Raw genomic sequence first — 20,988 nt, forward strand, 5'->3', positions numbered from 1 at the left:
AAGAGGACTTTGATAGCCAAGGTTGAAATATAAGCAAAAGGTCCTCAAGAGTATGTTCGACAATGAGCTATGCCTTTGTGTCAGCCCCAGGGAAAGATGAACGGGAGAGATCCAACCAATCCAGACAGGATGCTGGGGTTTTCTTGCCATTCTGTGTTCTACTTTAATAGCCCACCTTACATGCAGTAAAGTAGCTTGGAGGATGGATAATGCCACCTGCAATAGAGCTGTCAAAGCATACCTAAACTTTGGAAACTTGGTTTGACAAAGAATTTCATCAGGCAAACATCTCTGGGTTGCTGTATGGGAGTGTTACGTTGCTGCAGTCTAACTGTCCTCAAGAGAGGGCCCTTTTCCTGTTCAGGCAGAGGCAATCTGGCAACATGAGGTCAGCCCAGAGCTCATTTTCTACACACACTCTGTCTCAGCATTGCCGTTCTTCCTAAAGCAAACTGTTGCCACCCTGGAGGTTTGTTAGTATGGGAGTAAGTAGGCAGGTGCTAATTAGGAGGAAGCTATTGCTCCGTGATCATTCTTGCAGCAAGGTTGAGGTAGGAAGTAGGTTGAAACTTGAACCTAATATATCTTATTTTCAAACGCATAAATCAGCCTCCCCACATTTCACTTCACAATCCGTGCAGCCTTAATTCCAGGAAGACCCTGAAATGTCTACCTGGTGTTTACTTTCCTGATAGCAAATGGTATGTTTCTCTTTACACTTTTCATGGTGCCTTATTGCAGAGTTCTGATTGACAACCTGCAGGCTGCACTGGACGCCCAGTTTGATAGCAAAGCTCGTACTGCCAGACACAGCTATGAAAAGTACAACAACTGGGAAATGGTAAAGTCTAGAAGTTTGCCACTTTATTAGCTTGGTCCCTTAGCCTCTGTAGTCAAAATGGCTTCTGATACGCTTCCAGCCTTCCTCCCTTTTCCTCTTCTGTTCCATGCATCAATATGATAACTCCTTCTCCAAACTCTCCTTCCTCTTCTCCTCTATTTCTCATTACCGAGTTAATCTGTATAAACCATACCCCTACACCTCTTTCCTCTAATTCTGCTCCCAGTGCTGCAAAGAAGCTCTCGCAGAAATCCAATGACCAGGCTGCCATGCTTCACTACTAGTTTGCTCTTTCCTTTTCACTCCTTCTCTCATGTCCTCTGCTAAAAAAATTGATTCCATTCCTTGCCCCAATTCTAACTCTTCATCTTCCACCACGAGCTCTCCCCCCCGCCCTTTTTTCACAGCCATGCTCATTTTTCCTGACACATAATGTTGACCTCATCACTCTTCACATCTTTGCAGTGGCCCCTTATCATTCATTGCATCACAGTTCTCATACTTAAAAGTAAGACAATCTCCCTTTCATGTCTTTCCTTGCAAAAATCTTTAAATTTTGTGCCGATCATTGCCCACTAAGCACCTGCTACATTTCCAAACAAGAAAATTTGTATTTCCTCTCCAAGTGGTATCTATAGATCCTATACAGAACTAATTCATTTTCTTCCACCAGAACTCTCCTAAAAAAAAAAGTCTCCTTTTACAAGGCTATTTAAAAATAAGAACAAAAGCTCCTCTGACTCTGCAAAGGTTATTGGCATGCAAAAAACCACCAACATCCATAATGTCAACCACTATTTCTAGTATTCTCTTGCCAGTTTGTTTAGATCTGTCTGCTGCTTCCTGTCTTTTTCTTAATTCATAGGTAGCTCTTTGGGCATGAAATGCTTTTTTGTGTGGATGTGACAACTTTTTTGTGAGCTTCTGAAGGCACCTGTAAAAAAGGGAATCTGCTCCAATATTAAGATAATAAAGGCTGTTATTACTTCCCTTAAATAATAAACAGAATGAAGGAGATTTTCTTTCTTTTGTATCTGGCATTGGTGGACTGTTCCTACAAATCCCCGTCCAGCACTTCTGTCAGTAATTCAAGAATGATAATGAATAAAAGCCATGAAACTGTAAAACATTACAACATGTAGAAGATTTAAGGCATTCAATCTACTAAGCTTAACAAGAAAAACAGTTTTCTTTTGCTAAGAGAATTTAAGGGTTGAAAATGTCATAACCATATAGGGTCAGCATTCAATGGGTTTTGTAATCCACCAGCCATACTCCAATGATGGGTTTAGATAAATTCATACTAGAAAATCTTAATTCAGACATATAGCTCTAGTACCAGTTAATTATTGGAAATCTACAAACTTTATTAAATATTAGGTCAAGTTAGTTGCTCAGAAGGACCGTTCTGGCTTGAAGTCTGTGAATTAATTACTCTGGACCTGAGGACAGGTATATCAGTAAATTTAACCTCCTTATTAAACAGATAGCTGCTTGGACTGCTGATATTGCTGCTCAGAACCCAGACCTTGTCTCTCGCAGTGTAATTGGGGAAACATATGAAGGACGGCCAATGTACCTTCTCAAAGTAAGTGCTTTGATTTCTTTGTGCCAGACTTTTCCTCTATTAACCTCCACAAGATTATGATGTCTATTAAAACACCAGTGATGCTAAGATAGTAATATACGTTTTGCAGAAAATCCAATACATTTTGTTCACTACTACTATGATTTTTTCACCTTTTAAGTTTTTTTTTAAAAAGGGGCATAATGAATTATTAGAAGTTCAGCCATATAAATTTAACCACGCTCCTGAGAGCTATTTGAATGATCATCTACCTTTATGTTCTCTCCATCTGTTTGTAAACCCATTTACTCTAAAAGGATCTATAAGTGTCAGTCTCTCTAGCAATAGGCAACAACTTTGTTTGTATCTTCATCATATTTTTTTTTTTTGGCATAACTGTTATGAATAAACAAGATACAATGACTCAAATAAAGGTGAAAGGATAAAGATTACTTGCCCAAAATTGCATAAGCATTTACAATAATATATCAGTGAAGCAAATAAGATTGACTCTTAGAGACACTACAGAAAACAAATCAAATAATAATTGGGGAGAGGGGAAGCTTATCTACATTAATAAAAATGAAATTATTAAGAGTCTATTGTTTTAGCTTGAATATCATGGTCAGCTACAGCTGAAAGCACTCCATAGATTTCCATTTAATCAAGGAATGCTATATTTGTATAAAGTTTAACTTTTTAGGTCAGCAAGCTGACTGACTTGTTCTGCATACAAATTATTTTGTTCAAGACCTGGGGTTTTTGTTGTTTTTTTTTCCTAGATGGGAAAAAGTGGTCCAAATAAGAAGGCCATCTTTATGGATTGTGGTTTCCATGCAAGAGAGTGGATCTCCCCTGCTTTCTGCCAGTGGTTTGTGAAAGAAGTCAGTATGCTTAATGATGAAAAAATATTTTACAAAATGCAACTATGTTTAAGAAAATCTTAAGTGAGCAGCAAGAGTTGAGGCCACTGCAGATTGCTTTTTTACCTCTAAACACCTGTCCGCACATCCCTTCTCTCACCTCAGATGGTTAGGGTGTAACTACTTAAACCAGATCTTAATGGTTGGACCTGTAATCTTTCAGCAGCTTAAGACTACCTAAAAGCATGTGTAAGAGGGACTGACAACTACAAGGGTTACTTACACAGTCTATAAATTCCTTTTTGTACCTGTAGTCAAAGAAAGGTGAGAGACAAGCAAACAGGTCTAGTGACACTATAAACGTAGTCATGTTCTTCACATAGTCATAAGGAGTAGGGAATAAGGAAATTCAAGGGCACATCAGAAGGCATCTGAATGCACGCCAAAACAGCCGTCTTCCTACAGCATCAGGTGCTGTATTCCCTGCAACCAGCTTTACTCAGTAGGGCAGCAGAAAGGGTGGGAACCTACCCTCATCTAAGCACAGAGTGCACTGAGGAAATGTACCCAAGAGAGGAGGAATATGTATAGATGAAGCTCTCTAAACTCCACTCAGGAAGAGGGAAATGCATATACATCCCTTTGAGCTGCCACTTCAGGTTGTACAGAATGGTTTTGAAAACATGAAACCATATTCAGGAAAGAGCCGCACAGGTGAAATTAGCTTCACTTCAGGCTGGGATACTTTAGGCCTTGAATTAAACAATTTAATCTCCTTTGTCTTTTCCTTCTCCTCACCACCGCTATAAAGCAGGTGGAGGTTATCAAATGCTGCAGAGAAGAGGTATGTTTCCCCTCAGCGGGGAGAGATCAATAAACCTAGCAGAACAACTCACTGATTGAATCTCAAATTTTGTAAGAATTCCTGCTTGAAGATTAAAAAAAAAAAACAAACCCAGAAGCAGCAGCTGGGATTTAAGTAAAGGAAAGCCAAGGTACATGAGTGAGCCACACTGGCAGAGGCCTTGGTGGCAAGTATAATCTCAGTCTCACCAGACAGCCATGCGGTTTTGTGTAGGGAGCAGTGGAAATTGGAAGTGACATCAGTGGAGTCAATGGGAATGTGATTTCATTATCTCCTAATAAGGCTGCAGACAGTATGTGCTACCATTTTTCTCTTAGCAATTCACGTCACTACAGCTGTCATTTTCACTGTCTGGTCACTTAATTCATGGGGGTACCTGACACCAGCAGTGGCTCTGCGCAGTGGATCCTAGTGTGGGTAGGCAGAAGTGCTTTAAAAGCACAGTCTTCTGAGCGTCATCAGCAGTTCATCTGGGATTGCTTCTAGACATAAAAGTAAAAAAAAAAAAACTAGAGAAAAACATGAGCAAGGTGGATTGTTATATGTATCTCAAAAAAGAAAAACAAGCATAAAAAAACAAAACAGAAAAAAGTAAGTTCTAGTGATCTGAAACTGCTTTTCTAGATTCTGCATCGAACCTTTGCACTTGCTAGTTACAGGACAATAGATGCCTTTCTCCACTGCATTGCTCCCTGTGTTGTCCTTTATGTCTGTGTAGAGTAAAGGAAACATGGGTGCAACATACTTAGAGCAAATTTCCATGATCATTGTACGCTCCCTCGACACTGATATAAATCTGTGAACAAGCATACGAAGTGCCAGGCTATGAACAATCAGGATATACAGGTTTATGGCAGGAGTTCTTATGTTTGTTATTCAATGTATGTGTCTGGAAAAGTGCAGGGAAAAGTCTGCCTCCCTACGAATAGGTACATCCACAGTATTATCACTGGAAATGTGTAAGGATGTTCTTTGGAAGTATTCTCTATTATTTTGGTTATTGATGAAATTTCTCTGCACAACACATATAAAAAATGGGAATAATGATTTTTCCTTCTCACATAAAATAAACCCAAACCTTTAAGGTGACAGGATGTAGGGAGAATATATGGACAGTACTCTGTCTTTAAAAAAGAAGCTAGTAGCTGGAAATCTTTTTCCAGTGATTTATTATCCTGTTCAAAATCAACATTGCTTTACCATATAATTTATTTACCAGAACGAGATGGCTTTCTAACAGCAGTGTGGTTTGAGCCAGTGTAAATCCTCTAAGTATATGTAATATCACAGAGCTGCCATCTCATGTGGTGGAGTGACCTGGATGACTTTGCCCATCACATTCATTAATTCCTGATCCAGACCCAGGCCTTTAAATACGCACAGGAGATACAGATCTATGAAGGCATCATCAGCTTTTTCTACTTTTCTCCAACTAGGCTGTTGAGACCTATGGAAAAGATACTTCCATGACCACACTTCTCAACAGCTTGGACTTCTATGTTTTGCCTGTTGTCAATATTGATGGTTATGTTTACACTTGGACAAATGTAAGTACATTCTTATTTCTCAAGAAGAGTATTGCTGGAAAAGCCAACTGTTAGAACTTTCTCTTAGTTTTGATCTATGCTTCACCATTCTATTTCAGGACCGCATGTGGAGAAAGACACGCTCTAAAAACGCTGGTAGCCGTTGCATTGGTGCAGATCCCAACAGGAATTTTAATGCTGGCTGGTGCAGTAAGTGTCTCCTAACAATAGCTGCAAGCGATCATACAGAGGTGCAATAGCCAAGGTGCTTAATTATGGATTTGCCCTACCTGATGGTTGGTCCAGCTCAAGCTTGAGTGAAGACCACCAGTATAGCATTGTGGACTAGCTTGTGTCCAATTTCTGGGGCAGTTTTGGGCAAAAAATGGGCTTTGGTTACTAGCACCATCAGTATGGCTACTGCTATGTACGTATATATACACACACATGCGTGCATATACCTACACTTACATACACGTACACACACACTTCTACGAGTTCAGAACAGCAACAGAAGGAGTTTTCTTTTGATTGGTTTCACTCAGTGGAGAGGTGGTTTCCACTTGGCTGTTTCCTGGAAGCGTCCCAGAAATGGGGGAGATATGCAAGGAGAGGACTGTTAAGTGCTGAAGCAAATCCATATCCCAAATCACTTACATAATATAGGGCTTTACATCAATACTCATGTTCTTCCAACTATGCACACTGTACAGGGCATATTTATTTAATGTTATGTCATGTTGCCCAGTGTCTGAACTATGCAATAAAATATTCTCTCCTCTGATACGGCATGTGTGTCAGTAGGATTTCCAAGGCTTATCTACAAAAGTGGTGTAACATGACTCTCCTAACAACCAACTTTTTTCATTAAATATTCATTAAATTCACCTTTCTTCCCAGCTCTTGGGGCCTCAAAAAAACCCTGTGATTCCACTTACTGTGGCTCTGCACCTGAGTCTGAAAAGGAGACCAAGGCTTTGGCTGATTTTATTCGTGAACATCTTTCTACAATCAAGGCATACTTGACGATTCACTCCTATTCCCAGCTGCTACTGTTTCCTTATTCATATGCTTACAAATTGCCATCGAATTACGACGAACTGGTAAGTCTCTTTGTCATTTTGACATAATGAAAAGAATAAGTAAAAATCATCACTTGCTATTTAGGTCCATTTAACTTCAAGCAGTTTCTTTAACATCTGGAAAGAATCTGTACTGCCAGTTTTTGAAAATACTTCAGTCTTTCATAGCAAGAACAAGGGAAACCATGATGGCTTCAAGATAGTTCAAGCACAGGATAAACTCAGGATAAACCCTGTTTAATTTCCACATACACAATGAATTTACCACAAGGTCAGGTTTGTCTTCCAGTCATGCTATACAGAAATCCACTACGCTGTGCAGCACTGCTTCATCCTGACTCAAGAGGTTGCTGTGTATGTAGCTTTAATACATTACATAGAAACATTATGCCCTGTAAGTCAAGCTAACAGCTTGATTGTAATAACTATGAAATGACTGAACTGGTACCATCAACAGCACACACGGATCTCTGTCTACCACTTCCTACCGACCCTTAGTTCTCACTGAAGTAAAATGATGAAACTCCTATTGAAACAGGTTCAGGACAATGAGGCAGTTTTTGTCAAAGTATAATTAAAAACAGTTAGATACAAAACAGGTAAAAAGTTTCAGTTCTGAGGCCTTTCTAAACAGGCATGGATTCAAACACACCTTTTATTTGGAAGAGGAGAGGATGAATGTGGTGTTTTAAAGGACAACGTCTCTTTTATTCATCCTAGAGAAAAGCCACACCCTAACGCCATTTAAGTAAGATAGCAACAGTCTGGAATATTTTTTTTTTAATCCTTAAAAACAGAGAGGGGGATTAAAACTATTAAATGTGTATAAAAGTTGTAAACATTTTATAAGGCCAAAAATCAACAATCATGAATAATAAAATTACTTCAGTTCTCTGGCATATTAGCAATTAGAAGCCCTTGCCAGGGAAAACAACATAGCAAAACAAAACAAACAAATCTTGATTCCTCCTCTTTCCTGGATGCTGCCAAAAGTCCAAGGCAACAACACTGTGTGTTGCTCTGTTGTGCAGGTTTGACAGATTTATGAGTGCTCCCAAATAGATGTCACGATTCTGAAACACAAATACAAACTGGGGCCAACAGTGAAGTTTATTGTTACATTTTTACAGCTTAAAAGACAGTATGAAATTTAGATGAAGATTTTGTTTTCTAAATTTATATTCCAGAAATTTTTAATTGCAATTATTCCAGGAACTGTAGTAATTTCTTGTCTTCAGTTTTTAAAAAAGGTTGACATTTGCAGTTCAGTCTAAAGTAATAAACCAACACAAAACCCTTGAAGCTGCTTTGTTGTCAAGATAACAAAGTTCCCATGTGCTAAAAGTTTGCATGATATTCTGCCCGATTTTTTGAATCAAGAGCAAATGTGATGAAACATAACTAAAAGTACAGCATGTTTCTCACAGTATTAAGTGGAAAAAGTTTACATTGACAGTTCCATTATTAAAACAATCCTTAACAATAAGAAACCTATGTGCTTTTCTAGGTTTTCAAATTCTTCTATTAAATTAAAATTTTCTATTAGCAATGTTCTGTTCTAATACACAGTAAAATTTAATGAATCACCCATACTAAGGTTCTACAATTTTTATCAATAAAAACTCTTCTTTCCTGCCATAGAGGACAATTCCACTATTACCATTCAGCACAAAAAATAAATAGCTCAGGAACGCAGGCTGTATATTTCTCTTCAACCACTTGATTTCACTTTGTAAGTTAGTCTTTCCAACATCACTTTATCCTATATTTTAAATCGGGCACACTGATCCCAGAGGGAGTTCCATTATTTTCCACTACAAAGCAATCACAAAGCTCACCACCATGATAAGGTGACCTTACAAGTGTTTTTCACATCCTAATTAAGGGAAAATATTTCCTCTATTGGTGATCCCAACAAAAAGACAGCAGGATCCCAGAGATGTTCAATTTGTGCAGTATCTGATTTTAACGGGGAAGACTTCTTGCCAAAAATCTTTCTTTTGGAGAATGAGATAGGAGTATCAACCAATCAACATTGCCTGTAGTTGGGATAATTAAACAGAAAGGGCCTAATTCACTCCAATGTCAGTCAATTAAATAGAAAGACTGACTTCAACAGGCTCTGGGTCAGATTCGAAAGTGCAGCTTTTCAGGTTACTTCAAATAACTAAAACATTCATTTAAGCTGTGACTAAAGAAAATCTAAGATTTTCAATCAACAATTGTACTTGCTTGAAATAAGACAGCTACCAAAAGAGGTATTATTTTGTATGCCAATTGTTGTGTTTCATGTCTAAAAGTTTGGTCTAGATTTAGAATTTAGAGAAATGCTGAAGAATGAGAATCTCAACTTTTAATAGAAATCGTTTGGGCAAATAAAAGGATCACAAATCATTTTGCAAATGAAGAAGCAAAATTTATAGTGCCATTATCTTAGATGTTATTTTTACTCTGACAGATCTAATAAATTAAAGGAAATATAGTTGCAATTTCTTATCTCTTTCAATGAGCAACTGGACATGTGCTTAAACAAAACCTCACATGTCTGCTTATCATTAACAACATTTTGTTCTAGTGTATTCAATTAAAGGTAGCATAATACCATGGGGCTTATGCTGCATTCCAGAGTCTGAGATATAGAAGGGCTCAAAAATTGAAGACACTATGTCTGCAGAAGAGAAAGATCTAGAGAACGCTTGTACCTTCCTTTCCTGCAAGCGTACTGAACAGCTTGTCTTTGGGGCTCAAAAGACCTTTTCTGTTCACAGCCTCAGGAAATCACCACAAGGCATAAAACTGTTCTGGTTTTGGTTTCTCAGGTAGAACAGGGCACTCTGAGAATCTCAGACATCCTTTATGCTCCACTGCATTGCTATAGCAAATCAGAACAACCTCAAAGTTATTGTAACTTTGAGTCAGGGATTAGAACTATCCCTCAACCACCCCCGGCCCTGCGGTGTAAAACATGATGAAAGTCACTTATGTCCCTTCCTTCCCACAACTTCCCACTCTTCTCCTTAGATGCAAGAGGATCTCTGAGGATCTCAACCCCACAGCTCACAAGGATTTTTCCCAAAACTTTTCTCCCTTTATTCAGGGTTGTTTTTTTGTTCCCCTGCCCCTCCCTCCCCAGGGTGTTGCACAAAACTTTCACTGTTATCCAAACAATACTTGAACAACAAAAATAAAAACACCCTAGACAGGAAAATCTAGGTCAGGAATTTCTCAGAAGTTACACAATATTCTTGTGATGACACCCTGAAAGAAATATGTACTCTTTTTTGGTGGATCACATTTTGCCTGCTTCATAATCCTCTCTCAACTCATTCTTTACTATGCCCTGGAGTGTTCCCCTGCACACAGAATACACACTTGAATCCATCTCCTACAAAGAATAGAAGCATTAGCTTTTCACAATTAAAAAACGTGCTTGGCAAGACCAGTATCTCTCCACACCCCAAAAAGATTCTTTTCATCTTTATTTTACGATTTACATTTTTGTCCTCTTGCAATAAAGAACTCTGTATTTAATCTCACTTTTCATAAACAGTTCAGCCTATATTTTTTAATCAATTCATATTTTGGCCTTAGCTTCCTATTAGGTCACCCTATGCTTTCCTCATTTTCAGCAGACAAATCTAGCTTTATCAATTCTTATTTGTATTTGTATTGGCTCTGAACTATGATTTGATAGAGCAGAGGAACATGCATCGTGCCCTTCCTTTCTTTCCACGTTCAATTCCGTCTCTCAGTTAAACAAACTCAGCACCAAATACATATCTGCACCCAGCTCATACTCATTGTCAGATTAATGTATGTGTATTATTACAGTTTGGCAGGCTGCAGAATATTATATTAATTTACAACCCAAGATAATTTTCCAGACATGGGATTTCAGTTTGTATTACTTGAAGGCGTACTGGCCACGTTGGTTACTGTTTAAGCTCACTGAAATTCACCTTCCATATTGGGTTGGTCTAGCATTTCATCTTCTCTTGAGCGCTTAAAATAGGATATAGTAGAAAGTGGAGATATACCCAGACCCTGTGCAGCCTGCAAGAAGAGTGAATTTCAAATATATTGCATGACTTAATGAATATCAGTCTGATTATTTAACCTGATGCCTGAGAGCAAAGTCTTTTCACACCTGACTTTATTCCTGAATGTGTTTAAAGTATATGAAGACCTATGGGTAAGAATTTTTGAACAGCAAAAATCCTATCATCTAAGAGACTTGGACATACCAATAAGGAGTTGCAACCTATGCTGCTGTTGCACCTGTGCTGTTGCAACTCCTGTGATTGTACTACTTGTTACAAGTAAATATTGGTAAAGTCAACAAACAGGAAAGTGGGTAGAAAAGCAATATTTGGAATTGGTTTCACAGTCCTGCACCGAGTTTGCCTCAACAGATGTCCCATAACAGAACTGCTCTGTACTGACAGTCTTACAGTTGTGAAAACGATGTTTTTAGTAGCAGCATCTTCCAGATGAAGCTCATGTATGAATCTGGCTCAAGAATCTGGAGACAAGAGTCTCCAACAGGTGTAGGGCACATTCACCTTAACTCAGTCACACTGGAAACCCTCTTGCCAAGGATCCATTTCTTAAACACTTTGTGAGACTGCCACAGAGAAACAGGCTTGCAAAGAAAAAAGAAGCATCATACTAAAGTCCTCCACTTGGCTGGATTCCCTGGACTCTTGGGGGAGATGCTTAACTGTGAGCAACAACAGAATAGCGAACTAAATTACACATCAGTCATGGACTCTTTTGAGGGGAGTCTGTTTTTACTGGCAAAACAAGAAGCATCAGAAGTTTAGCTTCACTTGGCTAAAGCTAACTTTGCAAATACCACATTTTCAGAGTTTCATCACGAAGGAAGTTGAGGGTCGCTTAAGTAGCACATGAGACCAAGGTGAAGTGAAAATACAGTTTTCAGCCTCGGGCAAATCAGGTTGCAGTCCAGTGAGGGAAGAGAGCAAGAGGTCCAGTCAATCAGTGAAAAGGCTTCTCTGGATCACTGTCAGACTGTGAGGGCAAAGGGAATTGTCCACATGTAGCAGCTGCATAATCAACATCCCTGAAGTGTTTCTAAACAGCTGCAATTTGCTGGCAAATCTAGCCTGATGATACAAGAGTAAAATGAGGGAGATGCTCCCAAAAAAATTACCTATTAACACACAGAAGATGCTTCGCCTGGTAATTTATCTTGTTAGTTCAAAACTCCAGATGTGGTGAGAAAGAGGCCAGTAACGTATACCTTTCATTAAAAGCAAATAACTGAAAAAATAGGTTTAAAGGTTGTGAATTATGTAAGATAATGGCAACTGAGAACACAACTCTGCTGTCTCACTGGCCCGCACACTCAGTACACAAGATCAAGCAAAGTATTAGTAATTGCTGTGTAAATACAGATGGGTGATCAGCGCAGGGAATACTACCTTCTGCTGAAATGACCAGTTCAGCTGCAAGTCGGAAGCTGAAAAGCTATTTCTGCTCCCAGTTACAAGGTATTAATTTGGAGTTATTTCTAGTACTTCAGGGCGCTAGTTGTTTCTCTGCTACTACAATTCTCAGCAAAATTTTCCTTGCAAGAGAGCGATTCTTAACAGTAAAAAAAAACACCAAACAAAAAACCAACTCCAAACAAACCACAACAACGCAGTTAAGCCAGTTGTGCAAAGAGATCTAGAAAATCACTCAACAGCAAAGAGTATCCTCAAAGGTCAAAAAGATCGTGATGTTTCTCCTTGCAGCTGTATTTCAAATAACATACCAGTCTGAAAATCCAAACCACTTTTCAAAAGCTAAATATCACTTTCCCAAATGTTGGGCATTATTTATATACCTCTGCATAAAGCTCCATGTTATTATTTCCTTTTCATGGATGGTTTTGAGTAATTGTGCTATTTAAAAAAAAAAAAGAAAAAATTTTCCTCGTATTTTGTATTTATACCCACAAGTATTTACTTAATTTTTATTATTCCTGCTGGTTTATATTATATTATTATTATTATTATTATTTATTATTATTAAGAGGTGACTTTTGTTCCTATAAAGTTGAATTTTTTTTTTTTACCTTTAGGTTTTGGACTATAAATCTATTAGGAAAGTAAATGGTAGAAAGTCACTTAAAGGAAAAAAATCAGATATCAAAACTTCTGATAAAGTTTCATTTCATGATGAAGTCATAAATGCTCAGTCACGTTTTTCACTTAGAGAAGGTCATTTAAAATACTATCTCGATCTCCAACCTGGAGAGCTTGAGGAAGTTGTTTATTTGGATTTCAGGCTCTTAACAGCTGGAAATCTCAGCTGCTTTTTCTACAAATCTCTCTTTTTACAACTTCCTGGCCAATAATAAAAAATCCCTCAGGTAAAAAGATTTCCTGACATACTGTTTCTAGTATCTGTTCTGATATGATTTAAAGCCCTAATTTGGCAGCTGAGTGAAAGGAATGCCCTATTCTTCCCAAAGAGCAGCTCTGCTGTTCTATTGTCCCTACCATGCAGTTTACTAAAGAAAGAGAGCGCAAGTACTAGTTACCCACAGGTCCATACATAGTATCAGAGTATCTTTACAAATTTAATTTCCACTTTCCATATATTTGAAAAGAGGAAGAATCAGTTTACATTTAAAAATTCATTAAATATTGAGAGAAGATTTGACTCAATCTCAGCTGCTGATTAAATGTATATATTATGAACAAAAGATGACCAACGAAAACAAGGTATCACTAGGCAGATAGTAGTCGCCAACCTCTACAATTCCCTAAACGTGTTAAAAATTATTATGGATTTTAGAAAACCAGCTTGTTAAGGGATGAAAAAAACCCAACCAAACAAAAAAACCCCAACACTGCAGAGAGCTCAGCTACCCCAATTGCTCTAAATCCAAGACTGAGAAATGCAAAGCAACAATGTTCTTTCTACAATTGCTTGTGTTTGGACAATAGAGAGGCCAGAAACTAAACCCCACATTCAGATACAGGCAATGTTATAGGTGGAAGGAAAAGCTTCAAATACTCTTTGGTCTGCCTTGTTTAAATATTCTTAACGTGCTATATGACACAAATTCCTACAGCAAACTCCCCTAATTCTAGGATGTTCAAAATCCAACACTTGGGAATGGGGAAACACTTACAATTCTGCAATAAAGTAGGCTGCCAGTGGTAATGCAAATGTATTTTGATGCTGTTTTGTAGAAGCTGAGAAAGCTCTCTCACTTAACTAAGATTTTCTAAACACATTGTCCAATATGCCTTTTCAAGTAATTCACAGGAACACTTGAAGCATAAGGATGAACAGAGAATATTTTACAATATATCTTCCACTGGGACGTAAGCCAGAGTATAACCTACAGAGAAAGAAGGGGCTTGAGGAAATTCCTAGAATAGTAAGCCATTCAGCTGCAAGCTATAAAGAAAGATATGGCAACCCATTGCTTATTCTTAAACTGAACATCTGCTTTCAAAAATCATTCATATTTATCATCTGTTAGTAATAGTTTTCATGTTTTATTACCGACATGCTGTATAATGAAGAACTGGAGAAGCCACATGTTCCAAAGAAAAGTCTGTAATTTTCCTTAATGCAAACACACAAAGCTTCATAGTACTATTGATGGGCCTGATCCAACCCTCACTGAAATCAGTGGGAGTTGAACGAGTCCCTCTGTGCACAGGAAATGAATTGAAATTAATGAGACTACATATGGTTCCAAGGTAATTTATGTCTTTGTCTGGCTGTTAATATTTATAAGACCTTAATCTGCTTCCACTTGTATCAGTGTTCAACTCCACTGACTAAGCTGACTCTACTCTGAATTTACAGCTGCATGGATAGAAGGAAAAGAAAGGCTATTGTATGTTCGCAATTTACGGTACCAAGTTATTACTATTCTCTAAGATTCTCTTATCTCTAAATAAGATTCCTTATTTAGTGCTAATCTTGTACAAGTTTCTTCTAAGTATAGAAAATCCTGTTACCTATTGTCCCCTTACCTACCCAAACTCTACTGGACTATACAGCAGGCTGTACATCAATAGAGCAATGCACAGACTGGACTACACTCCATTAAAGCTTGGAGAATGAGCTCTTCACTGATAAGCTCTTTTCACAACCACAGGACAAGCTGTGCCTTGTCAGCTACTGACATCTACTCATTCTGAGAGGGGAACAACAGTTTTAAAATAAAAACTTCTCAAGCATGGCTTTTCAGTTTATTCAACAATGTATTCTTCTTTTCCTACAGAATTCCATTGCTCATGCTGCAACCAAACAGCTGGCCAGTTTGTATAATACCGAATATACATACGGCCCGGGAGCTACAACAATCTGTAAGTACTGGCCTAAACATACTAGCCATCTATATAAAGTGCTACTAAGACTATCAAATGCAGTTTTCTAGTGATTCTTGTTCCTCTTCCTAAGCAGTCCCCTTCTTTCTTCACAAGCATATACTCAGAGGTATATATGGAATCTATCATTTCTAAAATATGGGATGATATATTCCTTAAGGATCTCAGGGACTGTGTGACCCCTGGAAGGTAAAGTGATATGGTAAAGTGTTTAGGAATTTTTGTGCATAGCATGAATTCCTAAATCATACACAGCTTAGATCTAAACATAAAAATCTCAAACTGAGATTTTCTACATTTCCAGTATCTCCAGGTCAAAGTGAAAAGACGATGTAAATCCTAAAGAATGGCTTCAACCACCCTAGCAACACCAATAATTACTTCTTTTACTTTGCATTACAGTCTGAGAAACGTACTAATTACAATTCCATTCTTCTACTCTTCTTGGGAACTCAGCTGTCAGGATATGGCCTTTGCAGCATCAAAAGCCGAGCTGAGGTTGCCGAATCTAGATTTCTAGAACTTTAATATCTCCTATATTTAAGATCTCTTAATTTCTTAATTAAATCTCTTAATTAAATATGGAAACTAATCTCTTTTGCTTATTTCTCTTTCCTTGAATAATTTGAGAAACCTTTAAAAAATAGTTTCTCCCAATTTTTAGAATATTTATGGAGATTTTTCCTTTAAAAATTATTTGGTGATGGTTAGCAATTCTGGAGGCTTCTTCCTTAGCTGCCTTCATTGTACCAAAGTACTGGAAAGAGAGGGTACCATTTGTCCAGAAGAAAAAGATGGAGCTGATATCTCAGATCTGCAGTTCTTTCAGATCTCTATGGACCTCAAAACGCTACCCAGTGAGAGGGTATTTGCTTCTGATACCAAACCTTTACAAACAACCCCATGCGAGCATGCCATTCTCCTGTTCCCTAAACATTCCTCCCATGGTCTCTCCACAATATTGACAAGGAGGGAGCAGTTTAGCTTGTTTACATTTGCTTGCATGCATCAGCTGGAACGAAGCTCACAAATGGCCTAAAATCACAGAAGCTTTTCCATGAGCAGGAGAAATCAATCAATTCACTGAATATTCCTTTTTGTCTGTCCGTTCTGCATTTCTGGCTACATGGCTTGACTCCAAAGTATATCACATTTCAATGCGTAGACACACTTTTCCAGTTAAGCTTTATTTTGTTTCTTTATCAACAGATCCTGCTGCAGGGGGCTCTGATGACTGGGCTTACGATCAAGGCATCAAGTACTCTTTCACTTTTGAGCTCCGAGACACTGGTAGATATGGTTTTATTCTCCCTGAATCTCAGATAAAGCCAACCTGTGAAGAGACTCTACTTGCTGTTAAATATATTGCCAATTATGTCCTTGAGCACTTGTATTAGAATGGAGTTCTAAAAACTATTAAAGAAGGTTTTATTCAAAGATGCCTTCCTTTTTATTCTTCCTTAACAATAGGTTTTTATTTCTCTGTACTTAATGTTCTTAGTCATATCCTTAGTCCATCATAGGTCAATAAAACTACAAGTTTGTAAAGAGAAATTATATCTTTTCGTAGGCAACTGATATAGTCAGGGAGGTCTAAAGAGAAAGAGCACAAGAAGCTTAATCAACTTAAGGTAAAGGTTGCCTTAATGATTAAAATTATCTTTACACAGAGCAGACAGGCAGAGCATTAGAACTTACACAGGCTGAAGGCTAAACAGAATGAGAACAGCTGGGTGATTCATATAAACGCACTTTCATCCAACCATTCATTGCCTTAATGGCAACAGTAGTAAGGAAAAGTTCACATCACATACTTTTAAAATTATGTTAGCTGTGATACGCTCTTGTGAATTTTCTCAAAACTCACCCTGGATCTGCCCCATCACTGAAAACTAGTTTGGATCTGAGATCACTGCTAGTCTGATCTGAACTCGGTGCTCGGTATAATTACTGTTAAAGACCAAGACTCAATACAAATAATGCTATAAACTACCCTGCATTTAGGGCTCTCACGCGCACTACAGTAGCATGTCTCAAAATATTCTCAGAGAACTGGTACTTCCTGGGGCCCCACACGTTCCTACTGTCATGAGCGGAAGAATCGTAAACAGCCATAAAGACTAAGTCTGGTGATAAATGATTAACTGTTTCTTTCATGAGAAGCTGTAAAGAATTATCCTCTCCCGATAAATTTTCCGTACAGGTAGTGTGGGTTTGATTGGGTCAGAGTGAGGGAGAGTGATGAACAGTCACTCTGGGCAGCTTTCTCGTGCAGCTGCAGAAAATGTGTTTGGCATTTATTAATGCTGTTTAGAGCTTGGCTAATATGGGACGCACTCTGAAGAAAGATGGGGAAAAAACACTTATGTCAACACAAAACCTGCTGATTTCCCTGTCATTGCTGGAAACTCTGCACAGAGACTTCCGCTGCCCGTTGATGCTCCTGGAATTAGCACTATTTCTGACAGGTGTGTAGCTGATGCACTCAAAACAGCCCAGGAAATCCATCTTACAGAGAAAATGGTTCTCCTAAGAAAATCACCAAATTCAGACCTGTCAAAAACTAAGTGTCTACTTTTTTGCCTTGTCTCTGTGGAGGGAAACAGAAAGGCAAGGTCCAATTTAAAATGACACTTTCATTTACATGTATAAGAAAAAGGAACACATCCACTAGCCCACTCTGATTAGCCCAGCAGCACTCAGATTAAACTAGTCCTCACAACGACTGATCCATCTGTTTTTGATCACTGGTGAAAATGAACCCATGTGCGAAAGTAGCACGTACCAGTAAAAAGACATGTCATTCTGTTTTGCACCAGAAGTGGGGGGAAGGATAATCAACATTATTAAAAATAGCACAGGATGCAAGCAGAACATACCGGCCTGAGCCAAACGTGTCACAAAAGGCAGGAATATAAACTACTCAGAATATAAAATATTTTGGCTAATTTTAACTAAGTATTAACAACCACCCAGGGACTATCCTAACTAAAACTGTATTATTTGGGAAAAGGTCACAGGCCTTACACCGACTGCAAGGTGAATTGTTGATACTCAGCACCATTCATTACTAGGAAGGCTCTTCGTAGGACTGCAGGCAACCAAACACAGAATTACAAATACAGATGGGGGGTAGGTCACGGCACCCAGCAGCTCCAATAGTGTCTGGGTTACCCCAGTTCACTTAAAACTGACTCCGAAGCAGAATATGGCACACATTTGGTAGCTCTGACATTCACAAAGTCACATCACAGCAAGGCAGTGATATGCAGCTTTTCTGTGCCTTCTCCACAGAAAGCACTCACTAGCACCTCTGGTCAAATTACATAGAGGCAGAAAAGAAGAGCAATTACACGTGATATACCATCTATGCAGCTTGGAACATAAGAAAACACAGGGAGAAACTTAAGCAGGAAGGGACATTCTGCTAGCAGGTAAGCTGTTAGGACAGAGACACTGGAAGAAAACACGGAGAGGAAGCAAAGGCCCAGCACAAGTCACAATGCTTCAAATTTCAGCATTGCTTTCAAAAAACATAGAAAATCCACATGCAGAACTGATTGATAATGTATTTTCAAAGACGCCATCATAGTTATTTGGAACCAATTCCTCAGTTATGAAATAGTTCTTGCAGAGAACCAGGAGAGACACGGGGAAAAAAACCCAACATATTATATGGATGATGGAGGTACATTTTGACATTTGTAAAAGGTGGACTTTTTTTAAAACCCTAAAGAAAAATTTCCAGTGTTCTCCAAACTGAATCTTTTTCTTGCTTTCTAAAACCAAATAAATCCATAAAGGAACAGTAAATCTTCTACCAATGTTAAAATACAAATAGAACCTACCTCACAAACAAGCTGTGGTTTTGATTTTTCTTTAATTGCACAGTTTAAGCTGAGTCTTTACTGTGAACACTAGAAGCCCACACTGCAATTTTGTAGCATATAAGAATATTTTTAACCATAATCATGTTTATGAAAAAAAGCCATGAAAAAAACAGGGGAGTAACTCTGCAGCCTGGGAATTTTATCAAGAATGGAAGGCTCTATCAAAGAAATACCAGCAATGCGCACTCGCAGCAGGGAAGGCCGGCGGTGTCCTAGGCTGCGTTAGGCAGAGCCGTGCCAGCGGGTCGAGAGGGGCGATCCTTCCCCTCCACTCAGCCCCGGTGAGACCAAATCTGGAGTGCTGGGTCCAGTGCTGGGCTTTGCAGTACAAGAGAGAGGGATGCACTGGAGCGAGTTCAGTGAAGGGCCATAAAGATGATTGAGGGACTGGAGTCTCTCTCATTCAAGGAGAGGCTGAGAGAGCTGGGACTGTTCACCCTGGAGAAGTGAAGGCTCAAGGGGGATCTTACCTATGTGTATAAATACCTGATGTGAGCATGTAAAGAAGACAGAGACAGGCTCTTCTCAGCAGTGTTCAGTGACAGGACAAGAGGTAATGAGCACAAATTAAAGCACATGAAACTCCATGCGGACACAAGACAAGACGTTTTTACTGTGCAGGTGCCCAAGCACTGGAACAGGTTGCCCAGAGAGGTTCAAAATTTGACTGGACACAGCCCTGGGCAACCTGCTTTAGGTGACCCTGCTTTGAGCAGGAGGTTGAATTGGATGGTCTCAAGTGGTCCCTCAACTGTTGGACCTGAAGTGGTCCTCTCACAGAACCTCAACTGTTCTGTGATCCTGTGAGATTAATCTCTGCCTGATGCAGGTCAACCAAGGACTGAGATGAACAATTTCAGTTTTTCCTATTTGATTTATATTGCTCCTTTAATTAGATAAATAGAAAAGGATCATTCTGTTTTCTTGGTTAAGAATCACATCAAAAAGCTGCCATCTTTCTCATATTAAGCTATTGTTTAGCTAAATACATTCAAACAGTCAATTCATGTCAATGCTCCAGAACTCAAAAGTGATTAAGAACTGATGAAGTGTTTTAAAGACAATGTACTGTCCATGGGCCAGGTCTCACAGGAGTGATATATAGATACCAGACCACTCACAGAGGACACGTCCCTTCAGTACAGATCACAGCTGACAAAGGCAGCACTATACAAATTCTTGATTCTTTAACATGTAAAGCAGGTTACACACACAAAAATGAATGAAGTACATGAAGTCCCAACAGTTGTGTGAGAGTTAAACACGTGCTTCTGGGGCAGATATTTCCAAGTTTGCTCAAAGTTCTCAAGCAGCTGCTGACACATAGTGTTAATTCAGAGGAGGAAACTTTTGTTCTTAATGATCCAGACTCAACTGCCTCAAAAACTGTGCTAGAAATTAAACCTATGCTTACAATGCAGCCTGTTCTGAACTCTGCTTTGCTGACATATGGCCTCAGCATGCTTCCTGTCACTTTGAATTTTTCCAAGGACAGATGTGGGCTGTGCATTGAAGCAGGTTGCCTCTGTGCTCCCCACTGCACTCAGAACAGCTGCATTACAGCTGCATACAGTCTTTTACCGCAAGAGGAGAGGAAACAGCCAAATGCCGCTTTTCAGAACGGGATTGCGTCCCTGTCCTTTACAGGAAGGATGCTAGGCTACTTGCAGTAAACTTTGCAACCACAGAAAACAGGGAATTTGCTATCAATAAATGAATATATACAGCTTAGCCAAGAAATAGGGAAATATTGAAAACATCTAAAACAACTTCTTCAAATCTTTTTTAAACAAAGCACCCCAGTTTCTTGGCAAACACTGAAGTGTTTTATTTCTGCATTTAATAGAAAACCTAAGATGCTTAACTCTGGAGTTCTTCAAGGAAAGTATAAATCACATTGCTTTAACATAAAATCAACTCCCAGTTTCCTGGCTTCATGGGGAAAAATCAAATATTCATGTTTCTCTTCAATACATGGATACTTTAGGCCA

The 20,988-nt window shown here is 38.7% G+C and overlaps 1 protein-coding gene across 1 annotated transcript in view; it reads left to right on the top strand.

Moving 5' to 3' along the window:
• The window catches only part of CPB1 (carboxypeptidase B1), a 20,193-nt gene extending 3,689 nt beyond the window's left edge, over positions 1–16,504 (top strand). Inside the window, exons 4-11 of the mRNA XM_075158342.1 lie at positions 742–841; positions 2,328–2,429; positions 3,191–3,292; positions 5,573–5,683; positions 5,782–5,872; positions 6,563–6,765; positions 15,002–15,086; positions 16,317–16,504. Of these exons, the coding sequence (XP_075014443.1) occupies positions 742–841; positions 2,328–2,429; positions 3,191–3,292; positions 5,573–5,683; positions 5,782–5,872; positions 6,563–6,765; positions 15,002–15,086; positions 16,317–16,504 (982 nt within the window). The remainder of the gene's footprint in view (positions 1–741; positions 842–2,327; positions 2,430–3,190; positions 3,293–5,572; positions 5,684–5,781; positions 5,873–6,562; positions 6,766–15,001; positions 15,087–16,316) is intronic.
• The last annotated feature ends 4,484 nt before the right edge of the window (positions 16,505–20,988 follow it).

This window comes from Calonectris borealis, chromosome 9 (assembly GCF_964195595.1).
Source record: "Calonectris borealis chromosome 9, bCalBor7.hap1.2, whole genome shotgun sequence".
NCBI classification, from domain to species: Eukaryota; Metazoa; Chordata; class Aves; order Procellariiformes; family Procellariidae; genus Calonectris; species Calonectris borealis.